The 24,758-nt window shown below is 41.3% G+C and overlaps 1 protein-coding gene across 3 annotated transcripts in view; it reads right to left on the reverse strand.

Moving 5' to 3' along the window:
* Window positions 1-312: 312 nt before the first annotated feature.
* BACH1 (BTB domain and CNC homolog 1) overlaps window positions 313-24,758 on the reverse strand; it is a 131,388-nt gene continuing 106,942 nt past the window's right edge. For 2 of the 3 annotated variants that reach the window (XM_049857745.1, XM_049857742.1), the window contains exon 6: window positions 313-22,930. In XM_049857745.1, coding sequence (XP_049713702.1) covers window positions 22,891-22,930 — 40 coding nt within the window. In that variant the 3' untranslated portion in view covers window positions 313-22,890. The remainder of the gene's footprint in view (window positions 22,931-24,758) is intronic. The other variant, XM_049857746.1, reaches the window with a different exon arrangement.

Raw genomic sequence — 24,758 nt, forward strand, 5'->3', positions numbered from 1 at the left:
AAAAAGAAATACTGTGAACCAATTATTTTGAAGAAGGACAGCAATTTAAAAGAAATTAATTTACCTTGCATCATTAGTTAAAATTAATTTTTAAAAATTTATAAAATTAAAATAACCAAAATATCTGCTGTATCTACTCAAAAATGATAACTTTCTTAAGCTTAAAGCACCAGGTAAAATAACAAAAGATTAACAAATTTATATACATAATTTAAAACTTAAAAAAAAGTCTCAACTGAAAAGGAAACCAGTAAACTATTTGATATTACATATGTCTAATATGTATTTCTATAGTATATAATCTCTCATTAAAATTTTTAAGAAAGGCAGCAATAACCTAGTGTTAGAATTAAAAATAGGCAACAATTTGTGCATGAAAAACACAAATACATTTAAACAAGCAAATAAAAGTATGTTCATCCTTACTAAACATCAATGGCATGCAAATTGAAGCAAACTTGACAGACTAGCATGCATCCACAAAGTAGAAAACATTTCTGGTAATAACACACAAATTTAATGTGGATGTTATCACACCAGAATGTTTCTGTACAATTGGTAACACTGTAAACTGGTATAACTGATTTGGATGGAAATATTACAGAATGAACACCATGAATATCAAAGGCAATAAAAAAAAAAGTTTTTCTCCATTTTTGTCACCCCTGGGAGATGTGGAATACACATAAGCTTTGAGGCCAAATATATATGAGCTCCATTTCTGGTATTATGTCTCAGACTCACTTTCTTCGTGTATTAAAAGGTGATAATAATAACTACCACTAAGATGTCTGTGATTATTAAATATGATAATGACCCTTATAAAACACTTACCACAATGCCTAGCACACTGTAGAAACTAAATAGATTTTACTGATTATGTGTTTTCTCTCCCCTTTTTGCTCCTCTCCCACACTCCAATACTTATCATTCCCCTACAACACACACACACAAATGTGAGTGCACATGTACACACACACACACACAAAGGCACATGAAAATTTAGTTTAAAGAAATAATCAGACAAAGCCTTGTGCCATTAAGAACTGGGAGGGAAATGGCAGGCCATTCCCATAACACTGTCTAAACTATTGGAAGCTCTCTAGTTATAAATCTGGCCATCTAAAGAAGCCAGAGCCCAGAGGGACCCTAAAGATGAGGGAAATCTTGCCAAGACTGGCAGACAACACCCAGGGCAGCGTCAAGGACAAGCTCAAATTAGCCCTCACCCATTACCATAAGGACAAACAAGCCTTCATCCATACACCTAGACTCCATCTTAGAGACAGAAACTTACGGGAGAAGGCTGTCTTGAGACATTAAAGATTATCACACAACAGAGTCTGGACTCTGCTTAGTGGGGTTATTAATTCATTAGACTGGCCTAAACTTTCAACTAGCTTGCACAATTTGATAACTTTTCTTCCCCACTGATCAGCAGATGTGTTCTCAAGAAAAATGCCAGATCAGTTGAAGAAAAAAAAAAAAAAAAAAAAATTTCCTCTGCACATCAAAGTTATAGAACAAGTTCAAATTTGTAAATGTTGCATGTGAAAGCTCTTTGAGGAAACTAAAGAGCAAACTAATTTAAGATATTATTGCTACTAGACTTACTTTGCTCTCTTGTCCATGTTTTCAAGTTGATACCTCCAAAGTAGGCTTAGAGTCTAACAGTGTGTAGTGGTATGTGGGATATTCAGTATAAGTTGTGAAAGCCACTTTTTGTAGGATGGATTATTAGAATCTGAGCATTGTAAGGTAATTAATTCTTATTGCTAATGTCAATTCATATTTTTACTCCTGAAACAACAGCAAAAGATTATTGATTTTTAAAGGCCCTGACTGGTGATGTTCTTTCACACTACATGCAACCAGACGTCCGAAAGTCACTTGGGTCTGTAGACTGGGGGAAGTCTCTTTTCTTTCTGCTTATACAGGCTTTTAGAGAATGCGTACAGACCCCAGTTTTGAGTCTCCCACTGATGTTTTCCCAGCTTCTATTGTCGCCTTCCTCCATGTCCTAACTGCTCTCTTGTTTCTTCTTCCTATTTATAGCTCTATTTTTCTCCTACACAGCTAGAATGAGTTCCAGCTGCAATACTCTTTCAAATATTTCGGGTGGAGGGGAGTGGGGAACTCATTTTCTACAAAAATAGCCAACCTCAAAGCAATTCATTCCATTGTCCAGGCCTCTTTATGACTGATAAAATTTTTCATATTATTCATGAGTCTACACTCATTCATCCATAGAATCTGGATTTTAAGCTTTTAGGTTAAGGACTACAATTTCCCACTACGACATTTTCAGTGTCGGGTAGAGAGTCGGCCCTGAAATTGATGTTCTTTCTTAAAAAAGAAATGTTAGCACTTATTCCGCCTTTTCACTGAGGTTGCAGAACCGAAGAAACAGGTTTATCTTCTTGGAGGCGGGAAGGGTTCTTACTGACTGCCTGAAGGGACACACGGTAACAGGAAGTGCATTTTGCACTAATGGATTCCTGCTTAATAAAATCACACTTCATGTAAATCAACAGAGGGAGACCGTTACGTGTGGGTGTGCTCCTTTTTAAAACGGTCTTGTTTGGTCCATTTTGGAAGTAATGCACAGTCCTTACGGAGAATAACAGAAAAAGGGAAAGAAAAAAAGAAAAAATCAGCTACGCTCCCACCGTCCGAAACAATACTAACGTTAAGACTTGGTGAACTGTTTCTCTTTTTTTCTAAGTGGAATTTGGTTTGTTTGTTTGCTCATTTTTTCCTTTTCTTTTTGCTTTTACATAGTTGTGATCATTCTGTATAAGGAATTCTGTCTCTTGCTTTCTTTCCTTAATATTATGACATGAACCTTTCTCCAATTATAAATTTTTACCAAATGCATTTTAAAATAATTACATGATATCCCACTGGGCAGTAGTACCTGACCTTATTTAACTGTCTTACTATGTGGCGTGATAAAAAAATGGTTTTTAATTTTTCACTATCTGAGTAGAAAGCTTTTGCATTATTTGGGCTTAGTTCCTTAAGATTGGTTCCCATAAATGAAATTATTAGTATAAAGGGAAGAAATATTTGAAAGTTTTCTGGTATATCGCACCAAATTTTTTCCAAAAGACTTGCAGTAATTTGTACCCCTTCCTACGAAGTAAGGACATCTTACCAACAGTAAGCTTCTCAGTAAAAAATTTAAATATATATGTATTTGTTCATTTGCTGGGGAAGAAATAACATTTTGTTGTCATTTTAATACGCAGGTCTTGATTACTATGGTGTTAAAAGATTTTCCATATGTTCATTTATTAATTTTGCTCACCTTTATGATTTGCTGAATAATGATTTTTGCACATTTATTTATCATAGTTTTACATATTTTTCTTACTGATTTGTGTTTTTTTATAATAAAGATACTGAATGTGATACACAGTTGATCCAAAAAAAGCTCCCAAGGTACTTATCTTAATTTTGATTGTTTTACAGGCATCCGTGTTTCCTTTTACAGTATTAACATTCATCTTTGCCCTTATGATTTGTCCCAACACTTTTACATTTAATAAGTCTTCCCTCATCCAGAGATTCAACAGTTTTCTTCTAAACTTTTTTAATGATCTTTTAATCAGAGCCCTGGTGGCACAGTGGTTAAGAGCTTGGCTGTTAACCAAAAGGTCGGCAGTTCGAATCCATCAGCTGCTCCTTGGAAACCCTATGGGGCAGCTCTGCTCTGTCCTAAAGGGTCGCTATGAGTCAGGATCAACAGGACGGCAGTGGGTTTGGTTTTTACTTCATCGCTTTCAGACTTGCGGATTTGTTTGTTTATGGCATAAAATGAGGAACTAAAGATACAATTTTTTTTTTTTTAACAAATGCACTTGTTTCTAGAGCTACAGTAGTAAATTACCACAAATTGGGTGGCTTAAAACAACAGAAATTGCTTCTCTCACAGTTCAAGAGGGCAAAGATCCAAAACCAAGGTGTCGACAGGGTTGGTTCCTTCTGGAGGCTCTGAGGGCAAATCCACTTCATGCCTCTCCCTTAACTTCTGGCTGCCAGCAGTCCCTGGCTTTCCTCAGTGGGTAGAACCAACGCTCCACTCTCTGCCTTCATCTTCACATGGCCTTCTCTCTTTCGTGTGCGCCTTTTCCTTCTCTGTGTCTGATAAGGGCTGGTTGTGATGGTTCATTTGATGCAACAATCTGGCGAAGCCAGCTATTTTGTCAAAAACTAATCTCTTTTTGTTTTGCCATAGAGTCGATTCCAACCCACAGAGACCCTATAGGAAAGAGTAGAACTGCCCCATAGAGCTTCCAAGCAGCAGCAGGTGTTTTGAACTGCCAACCATTTCCTTAGCAGTCATAGCCCTTAACCAATGCACCACCAGGGCTCCAACACTAATCTAAAACAAAAAATGTCTGCCTTGAGCATTGTGCAGTTTTAAATATGGGATAAAATTGACAACGGCCACTCAAAAATTAAATAGGAAACCCAGGGGGCAGTGATTTTATGTTACTGAGGGAGGAAACTCAGAAAAGGAGGGTGAGAATGGTTGCAATCCTCGAGGAATGTAACTGACGTCACTAAATTATTGAGCTGATGTATGTTTTGCTGTGTGTGGTCTCAACAACAACAACAAAATAAATAAAATCTAGAAAAAAAAAAGATTACAGCCTTGGAAACCCTATGGGGCAGTTCTACTGTGTCCTATAGGGTCACCATGAGCCAGGATCAACTCGACAGCAAACAGGTTTAACGGGTTGATTCATTGAGAGATTTCTGTTTGTTAAAGCCACCCACCTGTGGTAGTTGTTATAGGAGCACTAGATAACTAAGACAAGTCTCCTTAAAATGTGAGTACTCTGTTGTGAAGGAAAAGATTCTTTTGTCATTCATAAGCTCTACATATAAAGAGTGTTCAAAATTAAATCCATTTGTGGTATTACATGCAAAATACCATTTATTGGCACCAAAATGAAATCTTACAATCACAATTACAGTTCCAAAGATTTCCTTGAACACTTCAGTGGATTCTAACTGATTGACATCCTTACCATACGTGTGAGATTATAAAAATTTGCAATAGGTGGGAGCCTGTGGGGCAAAAAAAAAAAAATACTGCCACTTTAATTTATTATGAACTGTAATTCACATAAAATTTACAGATTAATAGCATAGTACATCAAAATTGATTTGAATAATTTTGATATTAGCTCTATTTCATAAAAAGAAGAAAATACTTCGGTAACCCCAGCATATCATCAAACATGAAAAAAAAAAACACTTTTAAATAAACCAGAAAGCAGGTATATTTTGTAAATATCTGAAGGGCCGCAGAGGGCTGCCTCTAGAAATAGTTATGAAGATACAGTCACAAAAAGGCTAAATAGAAGCATCTGGGGATAGAGGCTTCAGAGAGATCCTTGGTGGCTTGTCGCCGTGTGGCACAAACAGATTGCGCTTGACGACTAACCAAAGCTCGGCGGTGATGCTGCGGAAGAAAGGCCTCTGATTTGCTTCCATAAAAATAACAGCCAAGAAAACCCTATGGAGCAGTTCTACTCCGTAACACATCAACTCTACAGTAACAGGTTTGGGGTGTTTTGGTGGAATCCAGGAAACAAGTAGCAGGATATTAATATGTGGCCCTTCTTGCCTCACATTTTCCCCTAAGACCCTAGACAGAGAACATCCCCTGACACCAGTAACCAGTTACCATTGAGTCCATTCTGACTCGGGCTGGGTGATCCCATATGTGCAGGGTAGAACTGCTCCATCTGGTTTTCAAGGCTGTGATTTTTCAGAAGCAGATCACCAGCCCTTTCTTCTGAGACACCTCTGGGTGAATTGAATCACCAACCTTTTGGTTAGTTGTCAAGCACTTAATCATTTCTGCCTCACAGGGGCTCCATATCCCCTCAAAATTCTAAAGTGACATGTAAGACCATTTATGTAGAATTTGCAAAGGAGTGACCACAAACCTGTTCTGATAGCTTTCACCAGTCACCCCTGCCAGACTATGTAAGAGAAAGCTAAGAATGTTGCCTGAGGAGGCTGAAATGATCTGTAGACTGAAGAATGCTTCTGAGAGAGTTGCCAGAGCACTGTGGTAGTTCTCTCCCCCTGCCCATAGAGGGGCAGACGGGGTACTTCCTGCTCCCCCTAAACCAAGTGAAAGGAAGACATCTTTAAGACAACCACTCAGAAGACATGTGTCCCTTAAACTTTGTTGGTGTTATTAGTTGCCATAAAGTTGACTCCCACTCGTGGCAACCTCATATATAACGGAACAAGACACTACCCATTGCTGTGCCATTTTTATGATCATTTGATATGTTTGAGTCCATTATTGTGGCTATATATATATTACATTGATGCATTTGAATTATGGTGTTGGTGAAGAATATTGAATACACCATGGACTGCTAGAAGAACAAACAAGTCTGTCTTGGAATAAGCATTGCCAGAATGCTCCTTATAAACAAGGACAGCGTGACTACATCTCATATACTTCAGACATGTTATCAGGAGGGACCAGTCCCTGGAGAAGGACATCATGCTTGGTAAAATAGGTAGTCAGTGAAAAGGAGAAGACCTTCAATGAGATGTATTGACACAGTGGCTGCAACAATGGGCTCAAGCATAACAATGATTGTGAGAATGGAGGACTAGGTGGTGTTTCATTCTGTTGTACATAGGGTCATGATAAGTCCAAACTGACTCAGCAGCACCTAACAACAACAGCACTGTGGCTATTGTGTAGTGCTTTCCAACCTAGGGGGTCCCTCATCTAGCACTATATCAAACAATATTCTGTTGTGATCTGTAGAGCTTTCATGGGCTAATCTTTGGAAGTAGATCACTAGGCCTTCCTAGCCTGTCTTAATCTGGACCATCTGTCAGTTTTTCATATTGTGGTGACTTGCATGTTGTTTTGATGCTGGAAGCTATACCACCAGTATTTCAAATACCAGCAGGGTCGCCTGTGGTGGACAGGTTTCACCGAAGCTTCCAGACTAAGATAGATCCTAAACATTAGGACTTGTTAATGGAAATGCTCATAGGAAGTTCAAAGAGGAAAGACTGGCTACAGCAGCCTGCCGGAAAGGAGAGCCAAAAGGCAGGATCTTGTTGGGGCTAGCTTGTATGTCTAGTGTAACCAAACCAAACCTGTTGCCATCAAGTTGATTCCAACTCACAGCAACCCTATAGGACAAAGCAGAACTGCCCCATAGGGTTTTCAAGGAACAGCTGGTGGATCCGAACTGCCGACCCTTTGGTTAGCAGCCATAGCTTGCTGTAGCTCTTAACCACTGAACCACCAGGGCTCCATGTTTAGTGTATATAGGACAAATGTAAATAAAGAAGCAAGATAGGAGCAGCCAGAATTGAGGAACTGAGGGGAAACAGTAAGCAGTCAGCTGAAAGAGGCACCGCCTTGCCAGAAAACCACATTTGGAGGCCCTTGGCGGTGAATCTCCAAGGAAACCATAAAAGTGTCTCATGAGAGAGAAGTAGCTATGGACAGCTGCCACTCCCACCCTCAGAAACTGTACCAGTAAGATAGCACCTTCTTTCCTCCCACTACAGTCTTTAACCCTGGAGAAACCAGAGCCAACATGAGGCTGGGGGGCAGGGGGGAATAAAAAATCCAGATAAGCAGCTAAAGCAAAAGGAAGAATTGATGAAGTAAAATAACTGAACAGAAGATTTCAAAGGGCCTCTCAAGAAGACAAAGTAAAGTGTGATAATGACATGTGCAAAGAGCTGGAGATGGAAAACCAAAAGGGAAGAACACGCTGGGCATTTCTCAAGCTGAAAGAATTGAAGAAAAAATTCAAGCCTCGAGTTGCAATAGTGAAGGATTCCATGGGGAAAATATTAAACGACACAGGAAGCATCAAAAGAAGATGGAAGGAATATACAGAGACATCATACCAAAAAGAATTAGTCGATGTTCAACCATTTCAAGAGGTGGCATATGATCAGGAACCGATGGTACTGAAGGAAGAAGTCCAAGCTGCTCTGAAGGCATTGGCAAAAAACAAGGCTCCAGAAATTGATGGAATATCAATTGAGATGTTTCAACAAACAGATGCAGCGCTGGAGGTGCTCACTCGTCTATGCCAAGAGATATGGAAGACAGCTTCCTGGCCAACTGACTGGAAGAGATCCATATTTATGCCTATTCCCAAGAAAGGTGATCCAATTGAATGTGGAAATCATAGAATAATATCATTAATATCACACGCAAGCAAAATTTTTCTTAAGATCATTCAAAAACAGCAGCAGCAGTATATCGACAGGGAACTGCCAGAAATTCAGGCCAGTTTCAGAAGAGGACGTGGAACCAGGGATATCATTGCTGATGTCAGATGGATCCTGGCTGAAAGCAGAGAATACCAGAAGGATGTTTACCTGTGTTTTATTGATTATGCAAAGGCATTCAACTGTGTGGATAATAATAAACTATAGATAACACTGCGAAGAATGGGAATTCCAGAACACTTAATTGTACTCATAAGGAACCTTTACATAGATCAAGAGGCAGTTGTTTGGACAGAACAAGGGGGTACTGATTGGTTTAAAGTTAAGAAAGGCGTACGTCAGGGTTATATTCTTTCATCATACCTATTTAATCTGTATGCTGAACAGATAATATGAGAAGCTGGACTATATGAAGAAGAACGGGGCATCAGGATTGGAGGAAGACTCATTAAAAACCTGCGTTATGCAGATGACACAACCTTGCTTGCTGAAAGTGAAGAGGACTTGAAGCACTTACTAATGAAGATCAAAGACCACAGCCTTCATTATGGATTGCACCTCAACATAAAGAAAACAAAAATCCTCACAACTGGACCAATGAGCAACATCATGATAAACGGAGAAAAGACTGAAGTTGTCAAGGATTTCATTTTACTTGGATCCACAATCAACAGCCACGGAAGCAGCAGTCAAGAAATCAAAAGACACATTGCATTGGGTAAATCTGCTCCAAAGGACCTCTTCAAAGTGTTGAAGGGCAAAGATGTCACCCTGAAGACTAAGGTGCACCTGACCCAAGCCATGGTATTTTCAATCGCATCATATGCGTGTGAAAGCTGGACAATGAATAAGGAAGACAGAAGAAGAGTTGACGCCTTTGAACTGTAGTGTTGGTGAAGAATTTTGAATATACCATGGACTGCCAAAAGAATGAAAAAATCTGTCTTGGAAGAAGTGCGGCCAGAATGCTCCTTAGAGGCAAGGATAGCGAGACTACGTCTTACATACTTTGGACATGTTGTCAGGAGGGATCAGGCTCTGGAGAAGGACATCATGCTTGGCAGAGTACAGGGTCAGCGGAAAAGAGGAAGACCTTCAACGAGGTGGATTGACACAGTGGCTGCAACAATGAGCTCAAGCATAACAACAATTGTGAGGATGGCGCAGGACCGGGCAGTGTTTCGTTCTGTTGTGCATAGGGTTGCTATGAGTCAGAACCAACTCGACGGCACCTAACAACAACAACAAGCATGAAATTGTCCAAGATTCTCTTCTCCACAGCAGATTCACAGGCTGCAAACCAAAAACCCTTTGCCATCAAGTGGATTTCAACTCACAGCGACCCTAAAGGTCAGAGTAGAACTGCATCATAGAGTTTCCAAGGAGCAGCTGGTAGATTCAAACTGTCAACCTTTTGGCTAGCAGCCTGAGCTCTTAACCACTGCACCATCCAAACCAGAATAGGGGAGAAGTTTTAACTTCTTGAGTGATGGATCACATTCCATGGAAGTGGATATTTTCATACTAAAAAGTCACCAGAAAGTCCACGGGATGTGCCTGAAATTTCTTCCAGAGTGAGGAAGAAAAATACTGACAAAAGTTTTTTTTAAGGAGCAGCAGTGAGAAAGAATACAGCTGCTTTCTCCACACACCAAGCCGCACACTGTATTCAGTAGATTAGCTAGAGGGAGAACCAGTGGGTGCTGGAGCCGGCTAGAGAGAGCCATTTGTATGCAGCTCTTCCCAACTCTGAGTTTAGCGGCTTTGTGTTCATAGTTTGAAATTAGCCTTGGGGGGCGTATTTATACCACGGAAATCGGCAAATGCTCAAATCAGGCTTTCCTTCTTCTCCCAAGAGGTGATTGTGACCCATTTACCAGTCACACTGGATAGAACCTCTCACTTGGAGTTGAGATGGGCTGTAGAGAAGTTTTGATCAATCAAAGAGTAGAGTTGGGGACTTGCAAAAAAGACCTTGGTAAACTCAAAAATCAAGCTAACATGTAATAACCTAAAAATCAACTCAAGCATGATAATATTATAAAGGCCCCCTCACCATTAGACATGCCATTCGGACTAAACCAGATTGCCATTGAGTTGATTCCAACTCATGGTGGCCCCATGTGTGTCAGAGTAGAATTGTACTCCATAGAATTTTGATGGCTGATTTTTCAGAAGTAGATCACCACACCTTTCTTCCAAGGCACCTCTGGGTAGACGCAAGCCACCAACCTTTCTGTTAGCAGCCGAGTTTCTCAACCATTTGCCAGCAATTCCATTTGGACTAAAGGTCAGTGAAAAATTAGCCTAAAGCTTAGTAAAAAAAATCTTTGAATTCCAGGGGTACAAAAACCCAGGAAGTGAAGACCAGAATAGCCCAGGGACCAATAGTAACATAATTAATGGACCTCAGGCTAACTTCTGAGCATCCTAGACTAGTACCTAATATAGCCAGGACTGGAAGGAAGAACACTAACATAAGAATAGGAAATATCCATGGAAGGAATCAGGAAAAGAGGCTACCAGAATGTATATGTAGCCCTGTTTACATTTCAGAAAATTCTAGAGACAATCATCATGGTATACTTTGAGATTCCTTAAAACCTCACAATTTCTTTGAGATTTGTTTTATTTGTCAATCCACACATTTTCCCAAAGCTCCTAGCAATATAAACAAATAAAAACGAACGAGAGTCATAGGCTTGCTTCAAATACATCAAAGCAAGGTAAAGATAGGGAAAATATCTTCATAGGTGGAGCATGGAGAGCAAACTGGACAGAGGAATGTAAACAACCACAGCTGGAAAAGCAAAAAGCAGGAAGAAATATTGGAAGAACTGGCAAGGTAGTCCCCTGGTGGATTACCCGGCAGGATAGCTCCAAGCCTCTCATCACTTCTTCAAAGTTCAAAATCAGTGTTATACACAGAACGATGGCTTTCCTTGGAAAACACACACTCCTGCGTCGGGCATCTCATTAACTTGTGGATTTGCTGCAAAGTCCTTTCCCTGCATGGAAGGTCATTTTTTTGAGCCTCTGAACTTGAACTTACTGTTGGTCATGATCTGATGTGGAATTATAAGCCCGACTAAAATGGTTTCAATCTCTTAGGTGACACTTAGCGCTGCAATTCTGTTGGTGATGGTGCCACTTGAAGATAACAACCGCAATTGTCCAGAGTGACCAAAACAGTCCTTTGCTTGTGCATAAATAAATCTTGGCATCATCGATCTTTCAGGGATGCTAATGGGTCTGTCAGAATAGCTGTTGGTTTTGCATTTCTCCTGCAAACCATCAAATTTAGCCGTTTATTTTCTACTGACGTGATATCTTTATCCATGGAGACCTGTAGTACTGAAAGATAATCTATAATCCTATTCATTTTATAGGTAAATAAACCAATACTAGAAAAGTCCCCAAGTGGCTCAAACAGTTTATGCTCCACTACTAACATAAATGTTGGTGGTTTAAATCCACTCAATGGCTCCACAGAAAGAAGGTCTACCCATCTGCTTCCTTCAAGATTAAAGCTGAGAAAACGCTATGGGGCAGTTCTACGCTGTATCACGTGGGGTCTGCATGAGTTGGGATCAATTTGACAGCAACAGGTTTGGGTTTTTTTGTTTTGTTTTTAACCCAGACTCTGAGAAATTAAGCAATGTATCCATGACTTTGACGTTCAGTAGAATTCCACTGACCTATGCATCACTTGGGGCCTGGGGGCGCAGTAGTTAAAAGCTCAGCTGCTAACCAGAAGGTCAGCAGTTCAAATCTACCAACAACTCCTTGGAAACCCTACTGGGCAGTTCTACTGTCTCCTCTAGGCTGCTATGAGTCCGAATCGACTCGATTAACAACGGGTTTGGTTTTTTGATTTGGTGTGCATCAATTAAACATTAATAAAAAAAACTTGATTAATCCAAAAGGTAAATAATTGAGAGACACTGGATGTTGGAGTAAGCATTTGATTTTTCTATTCCTGAATTAGTCTGATGCCTCTATATAAAGAGCACCAAAGTGAGCCAAATTGAGGCACAGATAGGTGTTTGCCTATTTATATGGTTTAAGGTATAACAGAAAGGGCCTCCAGTTATAAAAGTCACCAATAATATGCCCACTGCCTGCAAGTCCATGGTTATAGATTCATTTCTGTGGCTTAACCCATTATGCCTCTAAAAAGTATGCTTTTAAAGCCCTCAAGATTATCTGACCTAGAGAAAGTTGCATAATTTTCTGAGCCTCAATTGACCTTTAAGCCACTTCCCAAATACCTGCTGCAAAAGACCTCTTTAAAGTGTCAAAAAGTAAAGATGTCACTTTAAGGAGTAAAGTGCGCCTAACCCAAGCCATGGTGTTTTCAATCGCCTCATATGCACCCGAAAGCTGGACAATGAATAAGGAAGATCAGAGAAGAATTGATACTTTTGAATTATGGTACTGGTGAAGAATATTGAATATACCATGGACTCCGGAAGAATGAACAAATCTGTATTGGAAGAAATACAGCCAGAAAGCTCCTTAGAACCAAGGATGTTGAGACTTCATCTCATGTAATTTGGACATATTATCAGGAGGGACCAGTTCCTGGAGAAGGACATCACACTTGGTAGAGGGTCAGAGGAAAAGAGGAAGACCCTCAACGAGATGGACTGACACAATGGTTGCAGCAATGGGCTCAAGCATAGTGATGGTTGTGAGAATGGTGCAGGACCAGGCAGTGTTTCCTTCCACTTTATATAGGGTCGCTATAAGTTGGAGGAAACCCTGGTGGCATAGTGGTTAAGTGCTATGGCTGCTAACCTAAAGGTTGGCAGTTCAAATCCACCAGGGGCTCCTTGGAAACTCTATGGGGCAGTTCTACTCTGTCCTATAGGGTCGCTATGAGTTGGAATTAACTTGACAGCAAGGGGTTTTTTATAAGTTGGAACCATCTCTACAGCACCTAACAACAACAACAATTACAAATAAAATGGAAATGAAACTTGAGTGTGCAAAAAACAAATGCTATTCATCCATTCTAGGATGCACATTCTTAAATTTACAACCTAACATCTTCTTAAGGAGCCCTGGTAGCACAATGGTTAAGTCTTGGCTGGCAATGGAAAGGTTGGCGGTTTGAACCCACCCAGCAGCTCTGCAGGAGAAAGATTTGGCAATCTGTTTCCGTAAAGGTTATAGCCAAGACAACTCTGGGGCAGTTTGTCTATGTCCTGCAGTGTCGCTATAAGTCGGAATCAACTCAACAGCACCTACCACCACTACCACCACCATCTTCTCACAATCAAAGGTGAGAACGCTGTCAACCATGTAACGTGGTGGTTGTGATGGAGTTGCCCTTTCCTGGCTAAGAGAAACTCAGCTGATACCCCTGGTGTCATGGTTGGACAAGTGCAACTCCTTGACATGCAGTCAACACACCTCTTAAGGACCATTTGGGGAAGCAAATTGAGGCCTGGTTGTTGTCTAAAATTTTTAAACTGACTCCTTCTGGTAAAATCAAGAAAGGCCAGCATCAAAACTTGCAGAATCAGTGTCAGGAGCTTGGAAGAAAATCCCAAGGACAATGGTAAAATACGTTTTTTAATAAATGTTGCATCTTCAATGCTCTCACCGCAAAGAGAAAGATACTGGAAAGAAAAGCATGAACACCAACAACTCTGAATCAAAAAGAGATTCAGAAGAATAGGATCCTAAATGAGAAGTCTTAGGAATACGTTAAGTAACGTAATTTGCTTCTATTTTCTTTTTATTTATGCACCAAAACCCATTGCCGTCAAGTTGATTCTGACTTATAACGACCCTATAGGACAGAGCAGAACTGCCCCATAGGTTTCCAAACAGCAACTAATGGATTAGAATTGACTCAACAGGACCCACCAACAATCTTGGCAAGGTTGGTCAATCAGGTGTCTAGTGTCCTGCCTCCCCAGACCCACACAAACAATGATTTCTTTCTCAGGTCTTATCATCTACCCGGAGTGTGGCTAGTATCTCCCCTTACCAACGCAGAGGAATTTCTCCAACTTCATCCTTTCCTCTTGGGGGGACTGCTTCCTCCTCCAGAAGTAGGGAGTCTGGTACTTAAGATTCCTGGCCACCCCCCCCCCACACCCATTACTTATCCAAGTCATAGAGATGAAGGGAGAAGCATTCACTTGGTTAATGAATGTGGGATAAACGACTTTATCCCCGTCCAGTCTCTTTTTTGTCCCTTTTTCTAGGAGACGGCTACCTGTAGGGAGAAGACCTCATCCCCTGCTATTCCACACCAAAGTACTTGCACACATAGTCCATGGCTAGAAGGATAAGCCTGTCTGTTTCCTGGGTTCATGATAAGGACATCCACTTCCCTGCAGATTCACTTCATTCTGCAAGGTCAGCTGTATTAAGACTATACTTGGTCTTGCTTCTCCATTTATCTTAATCCGGTTTCTGAACCCGGGCTGACAAGAGAAGTACTTCTCCCAGACACACACTCTCTTGCCTCCCTTTCTTTGCTCTTATTCTTTTTAAACAGAATTTGCTGTTCCTTGAAACTCCATCACAAGCAACCAAAAAATTAGTTATCTTCAAACACCCCTAAGAAATGAAGGGCAGTATCTACATTCCAAGAAATTGGTGGTTCAGTGGTAGAATTCTTGCCTTCCATGCAGGAGACACGAGTTCAATTCCTGGCCAATCCACCTCATGCACAGCCACCACCTTTCTGTCAGTGGGGGCTTGAGTGTTGCTATGATGCTGAGCAGGTTTCAGTGGAGCTTCCAGACTAAGATAAACTAGGAAAAAAGGCCTGATGATCGATTTCCAAAAATTAGTCAATGAAAATCTCATGAATCACAACAGAATGTTATTGTCTGACTCACTTGCCTTGGACACATCACGAGGGGGGATCAATCGCTGGAGCAGGACCTCATGTTTGGTGAAGCAGAGGGCCAGCGAGGGTGTGGGAGACCCTTGGTAAGATGAATTGGCACAATAGCCAACATGATGAAGCTGGACATGCCAGTGATCGTGAGGATGATTCAGGACTGGGCAACCTTCTACTCTGCCAACTCCATGGCAGCTGGTGACAACAGGTTCCATTATACCAACCCTGCTGGATTATTCTCCTTCATGTGTGCTATAATTTAGGGTTTCCATTTGGACTCCAACCTTCCCAGGTAGTTTTTCTCTGAAAGGCATACTTAAAAATATCATTTTCCGCTGTCCTTTGATCACAGCATTTATCTGTTAACCACTTCGCTTGTGGTGGGCTCTCATGGTTGATTCTTCCTAAATCCACCAGTTACCCAGCCTGGCAGGCATGAATGTTGGCTTCATCTTCCATGCTTTGACATGGAAAGTAAAATGTGCTCTAAGTTTTTGAGAGTTCAACATTGCTAAGTAATCGATTCCCTGACAATCATGGGTTTTTAATACTTGATCTTTAATTAATAGCCTATAGAACCTGCCTCAGACCCATTGAGGCGGACCACAGCCATTTGTATGATATGCTAAAATAAACCATGACCCACCTGTGCCACTCCTCATCAAATGTTCAGAGACAAAATGCAGGCAACTTTCCTCTCCAGGCTCACTCCTCACCTGCCTGCCCCAGGCTACGATCCTCACTTACTGATGAGATGAAAGCTTTTGTCTTCAGTATCTCCCCTGTCAGCTTGGTGATAAATTTACCAGAGCAAATTACTATCCAGGCCAATACTGCAATTCCACTTTGCTAGAGGCACCTGATTTTCTTTTTAAAAGTGAGTCAGCTCCTACTCCTGAAAATAACTGTTTCTTCTCAATTCAGCTCTCACATGTCTGCAGAAACCATTTTTTAAAGTTTTTTGTTTTGTTTTGTTTCTTCTATTAGGAGACAGTTCCTGAGAATAGAGCATATCCCAAACAAACAGAGAAGAAGTGGAGAATGTTTGCTTTCTCGGCTTCAAAACCACCATCTAATCCTCCCTGGCTCTCTCCATTTCAGTGCCATCCATGCGCTCTGTAATAGCTTTCTTGATGTGTCAACTTGGCTGGTCTGTAGATCCCAGTTATTCAATCAAACACTAACCTAGGTATTTCTGGGAAGGCATTGTGTAGATGTAATTACAGTCCCTAATCAGTTGGCTTTAAGCAAGGGGCATTATCTTGGATAACCAGGGTCCAAACCAAACCCACTGACTCATAGCGACCCTATAAAAAAAAGACCCTATAGGACAGAGTAAAACTGTCCTTTAGGTTTTCTAAGGTTATAAATCTTTATGGAAGCAGACTGCCACATCTTTCTCCCATGGAGCGGCTGGTGAGTTCATTCAATTAGCCAGCCTTTCAGTTAGCAGCTGAGCACTTAACCACTGTGTCTCTTGGCTTCCTAGATAACCCAGGTAGACTTAACTGAATCGGTTGGAAGGCCTAAAATTCAGGGCCTTTATTATCAGAAGAAACACCACCTGTGGAGAATAGTTCTGACCAGTGCCCATGGAGATCCACATGCTTGTGGCCATTCCTTCCTGACCACCTCTGGATGATAACTTCAACCCACGCCCATGGGTTCCAGGCTTCCAGTGATCCTGAGTGTGTCTGTGTGTACGTGTTATGTGTAAACTCCTACGCATTCTGCCTCTGTGGCTGAACCCTGACTGATACATCCTCACATTCTGCCATACCCACACCCACCTGCGAACATCTTTCTGGTGCCCTCTTGCTCTGCCCCTCCCTCTCCCTCTTCTTCTCAGATTTTACTTGTGTGCCATGGTGATGGTGTTCCTTGAACAGAACACAGGGACCTGTGGTCTGACAATAGATTTTTTATTACTCTGTGGGTGTGTTTGAATGAAACATCTTACCCATACCCAGTGCTGAAACATCTTACAAAGGTATAATATCAGGTTCTGTTTAATTATGCATATAATGACTCACATTTATTGAAAGGGATACAATTACTCGGAATTGGTATACCAAACCAAAACCAAACCCGTTGCCGACGAGTCGATTCCGACTCATAGTGACCCTATAGGACAGAGTAGAACTGCCCCAAGGGGCTTCCAAGGAGCGCCTGGTGAAATCGAACTGCTGACTTTTGGTTAGCAGTTGTAGCTCTTAACCACTACGCCACCAGGGTTTCCTTGGAATTGGTATAGCCAGGATAATCTAGGATCACCAAACCTGTACCCAGGCCATCTAACTTCCAGTTGGAAATGAATATTACCCCATGTGTGCTAAGGCGTAAACAGCTGGATGTTGGATGTGTACGTCACACAAGCATAAACATTTATGGGTTGTGCATCTCATGATGTATTTTTTTTACAGAGCTCTCCTAAAGATATTACTTCATAAATCAGTGGTTCTGAAAGTGAGGTTCCCAGGCCAGCAGCATTTGGAAAATTGTATGAAATACAAATGTTCATGCCCACCCCACACTTACTGAATCAGAACCTTCAGGGGTGGGTCCCAGCAATCTGTGCTTTACTAGGCCCTCCAGGGTATTCTGATACTCTCTAAAGTTTGAGAACCCTTTACTTAATTCAAGAGTAAGAAGCACAGTATTGGTAACACATGGATAGTTTTGAAAGGCAAATTTGTGGGCAGTTAATTAGTTAAAGTATTGTTTCGAAAAATAACAATCAAAAATAAATTCATTAAAGAGTGTAAAAAAATAAATAAATAAACCAAACCTGTTGCCACTGAGTGAATTCCAACTCAAAGCGACCCTATTGGACAGAGTAGAACTGCTCCGTAGGGTTTCCAAGGAGCAGCTGGTGGATTTGAACTGCCAACCTTTTCGTTAGCAGATGTAGTTTTTAACCACTACGCCACCAGGATTTCCCATATAGAGTACAGTGGTATATAACTCCAAACTCCAAGGGTTTAACAGGCAGCTCCAGCACCTTTCACAACCATGTTCGTGAAACATCCTTCTAGGCACACCCATTACCAAGTCAGCTCACAGCTTTTCTACAGCTACTACTTCTTAGTTAAGAACGCGAATTTCCAGAGATCAGGACCACAAAGGCTCAGCCTAAGGCAGGGGTCACCCCAGGAAACTGAGCCTGGTCACTGAGGAGAAATGCTTCCATGAAAAGCTTCCATCCATGGATCAAGGGCTGTTCCTAGAGAAAGGAGAAATTTGTGAGCTGACAGCCACCCCAATCAGTACCTTCTCTAGGGGACCTCCCAAAGTTGCCTTAATTCTCACACACTACATTGACCATAGCTAAAAAGCCAGCCTTTCCCAGTATAATGCCAGATTATGCTACTCCTAGTGATCCTGGCAATCTACTTCTGAAAATTGGTCAGTGAAAATTTTATGGATCAGAAGAGAATATTGTCCAATATATGCAGGAAGATGAGCCCCCTCAGTTAGATAAAAAAAAAAACAAAAAAAAACCCATTGCTGTTGAGTTGATTCCAACTCATAGCAACCCTATAGGATAGAGTAGAACTGCCCCATAGCATTTCCAAGGAGCACCTGGTAGATTCAAACTGCCGACTTTTGCTTAGTAGCAGTAGTTCTTAACCATTATGCCACCAGTGTTACAGGGTAATCAAAATACACAGTGACCCCAACAATGAACTAGACCATAGCAATGATGGTGAAAAGGGCACGGGACCAGGCAACATTTCATTCTGTTATACATAAGGCTGCCATGAGACAGAGCTGATCCAACAGCACCTAACAACAGCAACAGTCATCTTTCATAGCTCATTTTAAATTCCATTTCCTCCAGGAAGCCATCTGTGATCGTTATGGTTGATGTTACAATGGCTGGGTCATGATTCTCAGTGATTTGGCAGTTATGATGTAGTTTGGCAGTCGTAGGATGATGTGATCTCTTCTATGATGAGATGTGATATAATGTGATCACCTCCATGATGGGATCTGCTATGAGTTGCCAGTCAGTTGAAAGGGTGTTTCCTTGGGGGTGTGGCCTGTATTGAATGTAAGTGGACTCTCTGGCAAGGGTCTCAAGCTTTTGCTCTCTGGATCCTGCAGCTGGTTCCTGTTTGTCTGACCCATGGTTCTTGGGACTTGAGCTGGCAGCTGACCTGCCTTCTTGCTTGACGATCTTGGGATTCATCAGTCTTTGCAGCCTCTGAGCAAGAGCCCTGCTATCTGACCTGCTGATCTTGGGTTCGCCAGCCTCTGTGGCCACGTGAATCAGGAGAAGCCTCCAGTATGACCTACAGATTTGGGATGTTCTAGCCTCTACAACCTCATGAGCCATTTCCTTGATATCAATCTCTTTATATAGATATTTATACACTTTACTGGTTTTGCTTCTCTAGAGAATGCAGCTAAGACGCCATCCGTGGCCCTTTAATGAGGGTTAGCTGCCCTTTCTTATGCTCTCATATACTGATTCCGAATCCTCATCAGCCCTTATTCTCTTCAGATTCTGTCCCTGCCTCTACTCTCTTGCCATACCATTCCATCAGACTGTGCCTTAGCATTTCTATCAGAGATAAACGTATCTGGAATCTTTGATTGGATCGGTCAGGAAAAGATTATTTCAATATGTTCAAAAGAAAAGGTTTGACAGCATCTGTAAACTCAGTAGATGAGGAGTTATACGAGCCCCCACTTTCTGGACAAATTGGAAAGGACTAAGGATTTGGAAAATATTATGAAGTTCAGCTCTGAATACATTTATCCTTTTATTCGGAAATTAAGAACAATGAATGTATCTTGAAATAATATTGTGAAGTATTAACTAATTACTCTCCCTATAAAGGGGGAGGGGGTAATAAGAAGCCAAAAGAGATGATCTTCATGCCCCTCAGTCTCTTACTTAGAGTCACACACACACATACGCGCACACACACACACAGCCTTCTGAGAGGTTACCCCACAAGTCCAGCAAAAGCAGGTAAGCACGCCTGCAACTCTCCAAGTCAAAGGCAAGTTGTTGTTATGTTCAAACACCCTATGTGGAAAAGAAACACGGAGAAGTTGGAGAAACAAGGGCCATATCAGGGCAACCTGTGAAAGTCCATTGACCTCAGAATCATGACTTCATACTTGAGATTTCTCAGAAGATGAAAACTGAAATTTTGATTTTTCTTGAATTGGTGTTATTTCTAGAAGCTCTCAGACTGTCTGGAATTTCCAAGCAGTCCAGCATTCACCTTTTGACCCCCCAGACTTGGCAACATTCTCTTTTAAGTGAAGGATCAAATATGGTGAGCATTGTTTAGATCTTTCTCTCCTACCCACCACTTCTGCCTCACCTTTGCTCTATTTCTTTCTTCTCCCCCTATCTGAACAGTTCTTACCTTCCCCTTTAGTTCTTAGCTCCTTATTTCAGCCATATATGGGATATTCAGACTCTCTGGACTCACTTCTTAACTTGGGTAAGAAATAGGTCCACGTATCATTCTGTCTTCTTTGTATCAATGTTTTGGAACCTGCTGTTGGGCAATTTCATTGCTTGATTTGTCTTGGAATCAGCATTAAGAGACCTACTTTCCAGCCCTACACCTCTGTCCCTAAATAACTGGCAAAAACACTTAATTTTGCGCCATTAGTCTCCTCATCTGTAAAATAAATGAGTTCATCTACATTTCCTTGAAGGTTTCTTCCAGTTGTAAAGTGCTATGATTCTCGGTGGAAGAAGACCTGGTTTCTAAACTCAGATTATTCAGAGAAAAGGATTTAATTTTGTTTCAGGAACAAGTAAAGATTCCTCTGCCTTTTAAGAGAAAATATCAAATGTCATATCAGGTATTCAGCCAGAATCAGTACAACCAAAATATATTTTCCCTTACTTTCTTCTGTTTCACTTTCTCACTCCCTTCTGATGTATTAATTTCTCCACTGATAGGTTTTTTTCACAGATTCTTTCCCTTTCCTAGCTTGCAAGATGAGAAACTCATCTTGTGCTCAGTTTTCTTATGCCCAGCTTATGCTCAGAATCTACCAACAATCATGAAGACAGCGCAGGACCAGGAAACGTTTTGTTCTGTTGTATGTCAGGTTGCCATGAGTTGGAGCCGACTTGATGGCAACTAACCACTTGATGGCAACTAACCACAACAGGAATGCTGAAACCTTGTCTCCTCTACAGGACTAAAAAAAAAAAAAAGTAACATTGCCATGAAGTTGATTTTGATTCATGATGACTCCGTGTGTTACACAGTAGAATTGCTCCACGGGGTTTTCTTGGCTGCAATCTTTATGGAAACAGATTTGCCAAGCTTTTTGTCCACCCACCCCTGGTTGGGTTCAAACTGCCAACCTTTAGATTAGCAGCCGATCGTAAACCACCTGTTCCACCCAGGGACCTTCTGTATGTCCAGAGGCTCCTATTGTACTTTTCCTAGGAGTCACCTAATGCTGGTCTCCGTCTTCACCTTCAACTCTTATTTCCTTATCGACATGGCAGTGACATGGTTCAATTAGGTCTCTCTCCACCAACAGCTACTTGAACTTCATATGAGCAAAGCAGTTTCTTATTTGTCTTTCTTTGTATCTTTGGGCCTGACCAGTACCTGACACAGGTATGCATCTACTAACTGGTAATCAAATTAATTAATCACAAAAAAATGAATGAACCTACTTCAAACTCTTCCAGCTCACTTGGTTTTGTCCAAGTCACTCTACAACATGGGGGAGGGTGGAGACAGCTAGATAGGTTTGCATAGTTCACACTGGCATGAAAACTAGATTCTAGGCCTCCTACTTTCAGGCCCAAGGACTTCTATAGCTGACTTGTTTTAATTCCGGTCATGTTTACCTTTAAGTTGGTTTCTCTCTCAGGTAGCTTTTGGTTGTTTTCCTTAGCTTTTTCTGCAAACTCGGCTTCCTCTGTGTCATTGTCTTGTCTGTCACTAATTAGCAATTAATTTCTAAAACTTCAGCTCATAGCCAATAAATGTTGTTACTGCATAGACAGTAACAACATAGGATTTATGGTATTATTAAGTCTCAAATCTAGCTTCGGTGAACTCATACATTAAGACCCAGATCCCAGGAGACTTATCCGCCGTGACAGCGACAAAACGTGGACCTGCCCGGCTGCGCAGCGGAGTTCAGCATCAGGCTGGCGAGTCCATCTTCCCAGGACCGCGCGCTGGCAGGGCGGCCAGCTTACGCTCTAATTACATACCCCTCTTTTGCAATTCCTGCAGTCCAATGGGTGTCCCATTTTCTTCGGGTCTAATGTCCGTTTTGAAATTGACTGTCAGGCCATTAGCTTTCAGGTTTGAGGGGACGCGCTTCTTCCTAAGAAGGGAGTTTTGCAAATATATCGATCGACTTGCTCTTGCCCAGTGCGTTACCGGGAGTTCTTCAAGCCGGCCTTCCCACAAACGGAGTGGCGCTTGCCCGCCTGAGAGAATCCGTGTTGGTAACTGCACTAATCGTCCTCTCCTAAACCCACCTCCTCGGCAGCCCAACATCTGGGTCCCTCCTTTCCCAACCCCTCCCCAGTTGACAAGAAAAGGAATCACAAACGATGAGCTGTGGCCTTTTGAAGGGCCGATGGGCCTCCTCAGCCACCCCTGGAGGAGGATTTCAAGACTACCTTGCAGAGGGCAGCGGTGACCATTTATGTCGATCCCATACCTTTCTTTTCATACCTGGGCTTTAAAATGCCCCCAGGTAAAACTCACAGCCTGGGTGTCTCTGTGCAGCGACAGCATCAGACAGACTCGGTTTTAATCAGGATGCAGTCTTCTTTCTCTCTCTCCTGCTGGCCTATGAAGGACGAGATAGGACAGAGGCAAAAGAGGAAAGATTTATTTTAAGTGAAGAAAGAGAGAGCCCGCAGGCTATTTATCCTGATCAGTTAACAGCTCAGTAAGTGAGTACAATGAAAATGGAATTGGTGGGGCAAGATTGTTCAACAGGTAATAACTATTATTGATTATGGTGGGAAGAAAAAAAATCCACCTATGCAGATTTTCAGATACATGTTGGTGGAAGGCGATGCCAGGCATCAAATAAATCACTGTTTAGGCTACAACGAGGTTTTGTTTATGGGGGTTGAAAATTTGATTATGGATATTGGTGACGGTCGCACATGATTGATGTAATTGGTTTTATTGCATCCTACACATGAAAAATGTCAACTCAGCAAGCCTTTCATTACCTACATGTTTACAACAATAAAACATTGTATTTTAAAAGAATATTTGTAAGACCACAATGAGCTATCACTACACCCCTATTAGAACAGCAAAAAAAAAAAAAAATAGTGGCAATACCAAATGCTGGCAAGGATGTGAAGAAAGTAGATCTTTCATACCCTTGCCGGTGAGAATGCAAAATGGTAAAGCCACTTCGGAAAATAGCTTGGCTGGCAGTTTCTTTAAAAACTAAATATATGTTTACCATATGCACCAACAAGCACTCCTGGGAATTTACTCTAAAGAAAACTTAGATCTACAGGAAAACCGTACACGGGTGTTCACAGCAGCTTTATTCGTCATAGCCAAAAGCTGGGAACAACCCAGATGTTCTTCAATGGATGAATAGTTAAACAAACTGTGACACATCCCAAACTCATCCTCATTGAGCTGATTCTGACTTACAGCGACTCTTTAGGACAGAGTAGAACTGCCCCATAGAGCTCCCAAGGAGCACCTGGTAGATTCTAACTCAGCAACAAAAAAGGATCAAACTGTAAGTCAATGCAACAATTAGGATAGATCTCAAAGGCATTGTGCTGAATAAAATATATATTCTATATATATATATATATATATCTCCAAAGGTCACATACTATAGGATTGTACTTATATTACTTTCTCAAAATGACTAAAGTATCAAGCTGGAGAACAACTTGTGGCTGCTTATCAGGGGTGAGGGACAGAGAGATGGGTGTGACTATAAAGGGATAGCAGAGGGAAGTCTTTGTGGTGGTATGTGTCAGAGTAAAACTGCTCCATAGGATTTTCTTGGCTGTAATCTTAACAGAAGCAGATCACCAGGCCTTTCTTCCATGGTACTGCTGGGTGGGTTCGAACCACCAGCCTTTAGGTTCGTAGTCAAATGCAAACCGTTTATGCCACCTAGAGGCCTAAGTTATGTGCATAGTTCTGTATCTCGGTTGCAGTGGTGATTACACGAAGCTACACATGTGATGGTGGCATAGTGGTTAAGTGCTACGGCTGCTAACCAAAAGATCAGCAGTTCGAATCCACCAGGCGCTCCTCGGAAACCCTACGGGGCAGTTCTACTCTGTCCTGTAGGGTCGCTATAAGTCAGAATCGACTCGACAGCAATGGGTTTGTTTTGGTTTTGGACATGTGATAAAATGATATACACATACATTATACTAATGTCAATTGCCTGGTTTTTATATTGGACTACAGTTATTTAAGGTGTAACCATTGGGGAAATGTGGTGAAGGGTACATAGGACTTTACAATCTGTAAATGCACAATTATTTCAAAATCTAAAAAATAATACTTAACATAAGAAAATACTCATGTTATAAGCAGGATACTGAATATATATGCAGAAAAACCATGTATATTTATGCACCACTCCCAAAAAGTGGCTGGAAAGAAATACATACCTA

The sequence above is a fragment of the Elephas maximus genome, chromosome 18, assembly GCF_024166365.1.
Source record: "Elephas maximus indicus isolate mEleMax1 chromosome 18, mEleMax1 primary haplotype, whole genome shotgun sequence".
Classification (NCBI taxonomy): Eukaryota; Metazoa; Chordata; class Mammalia; order Proboscidea; family Elephantidae; genus Elephas; species Elephas maximus.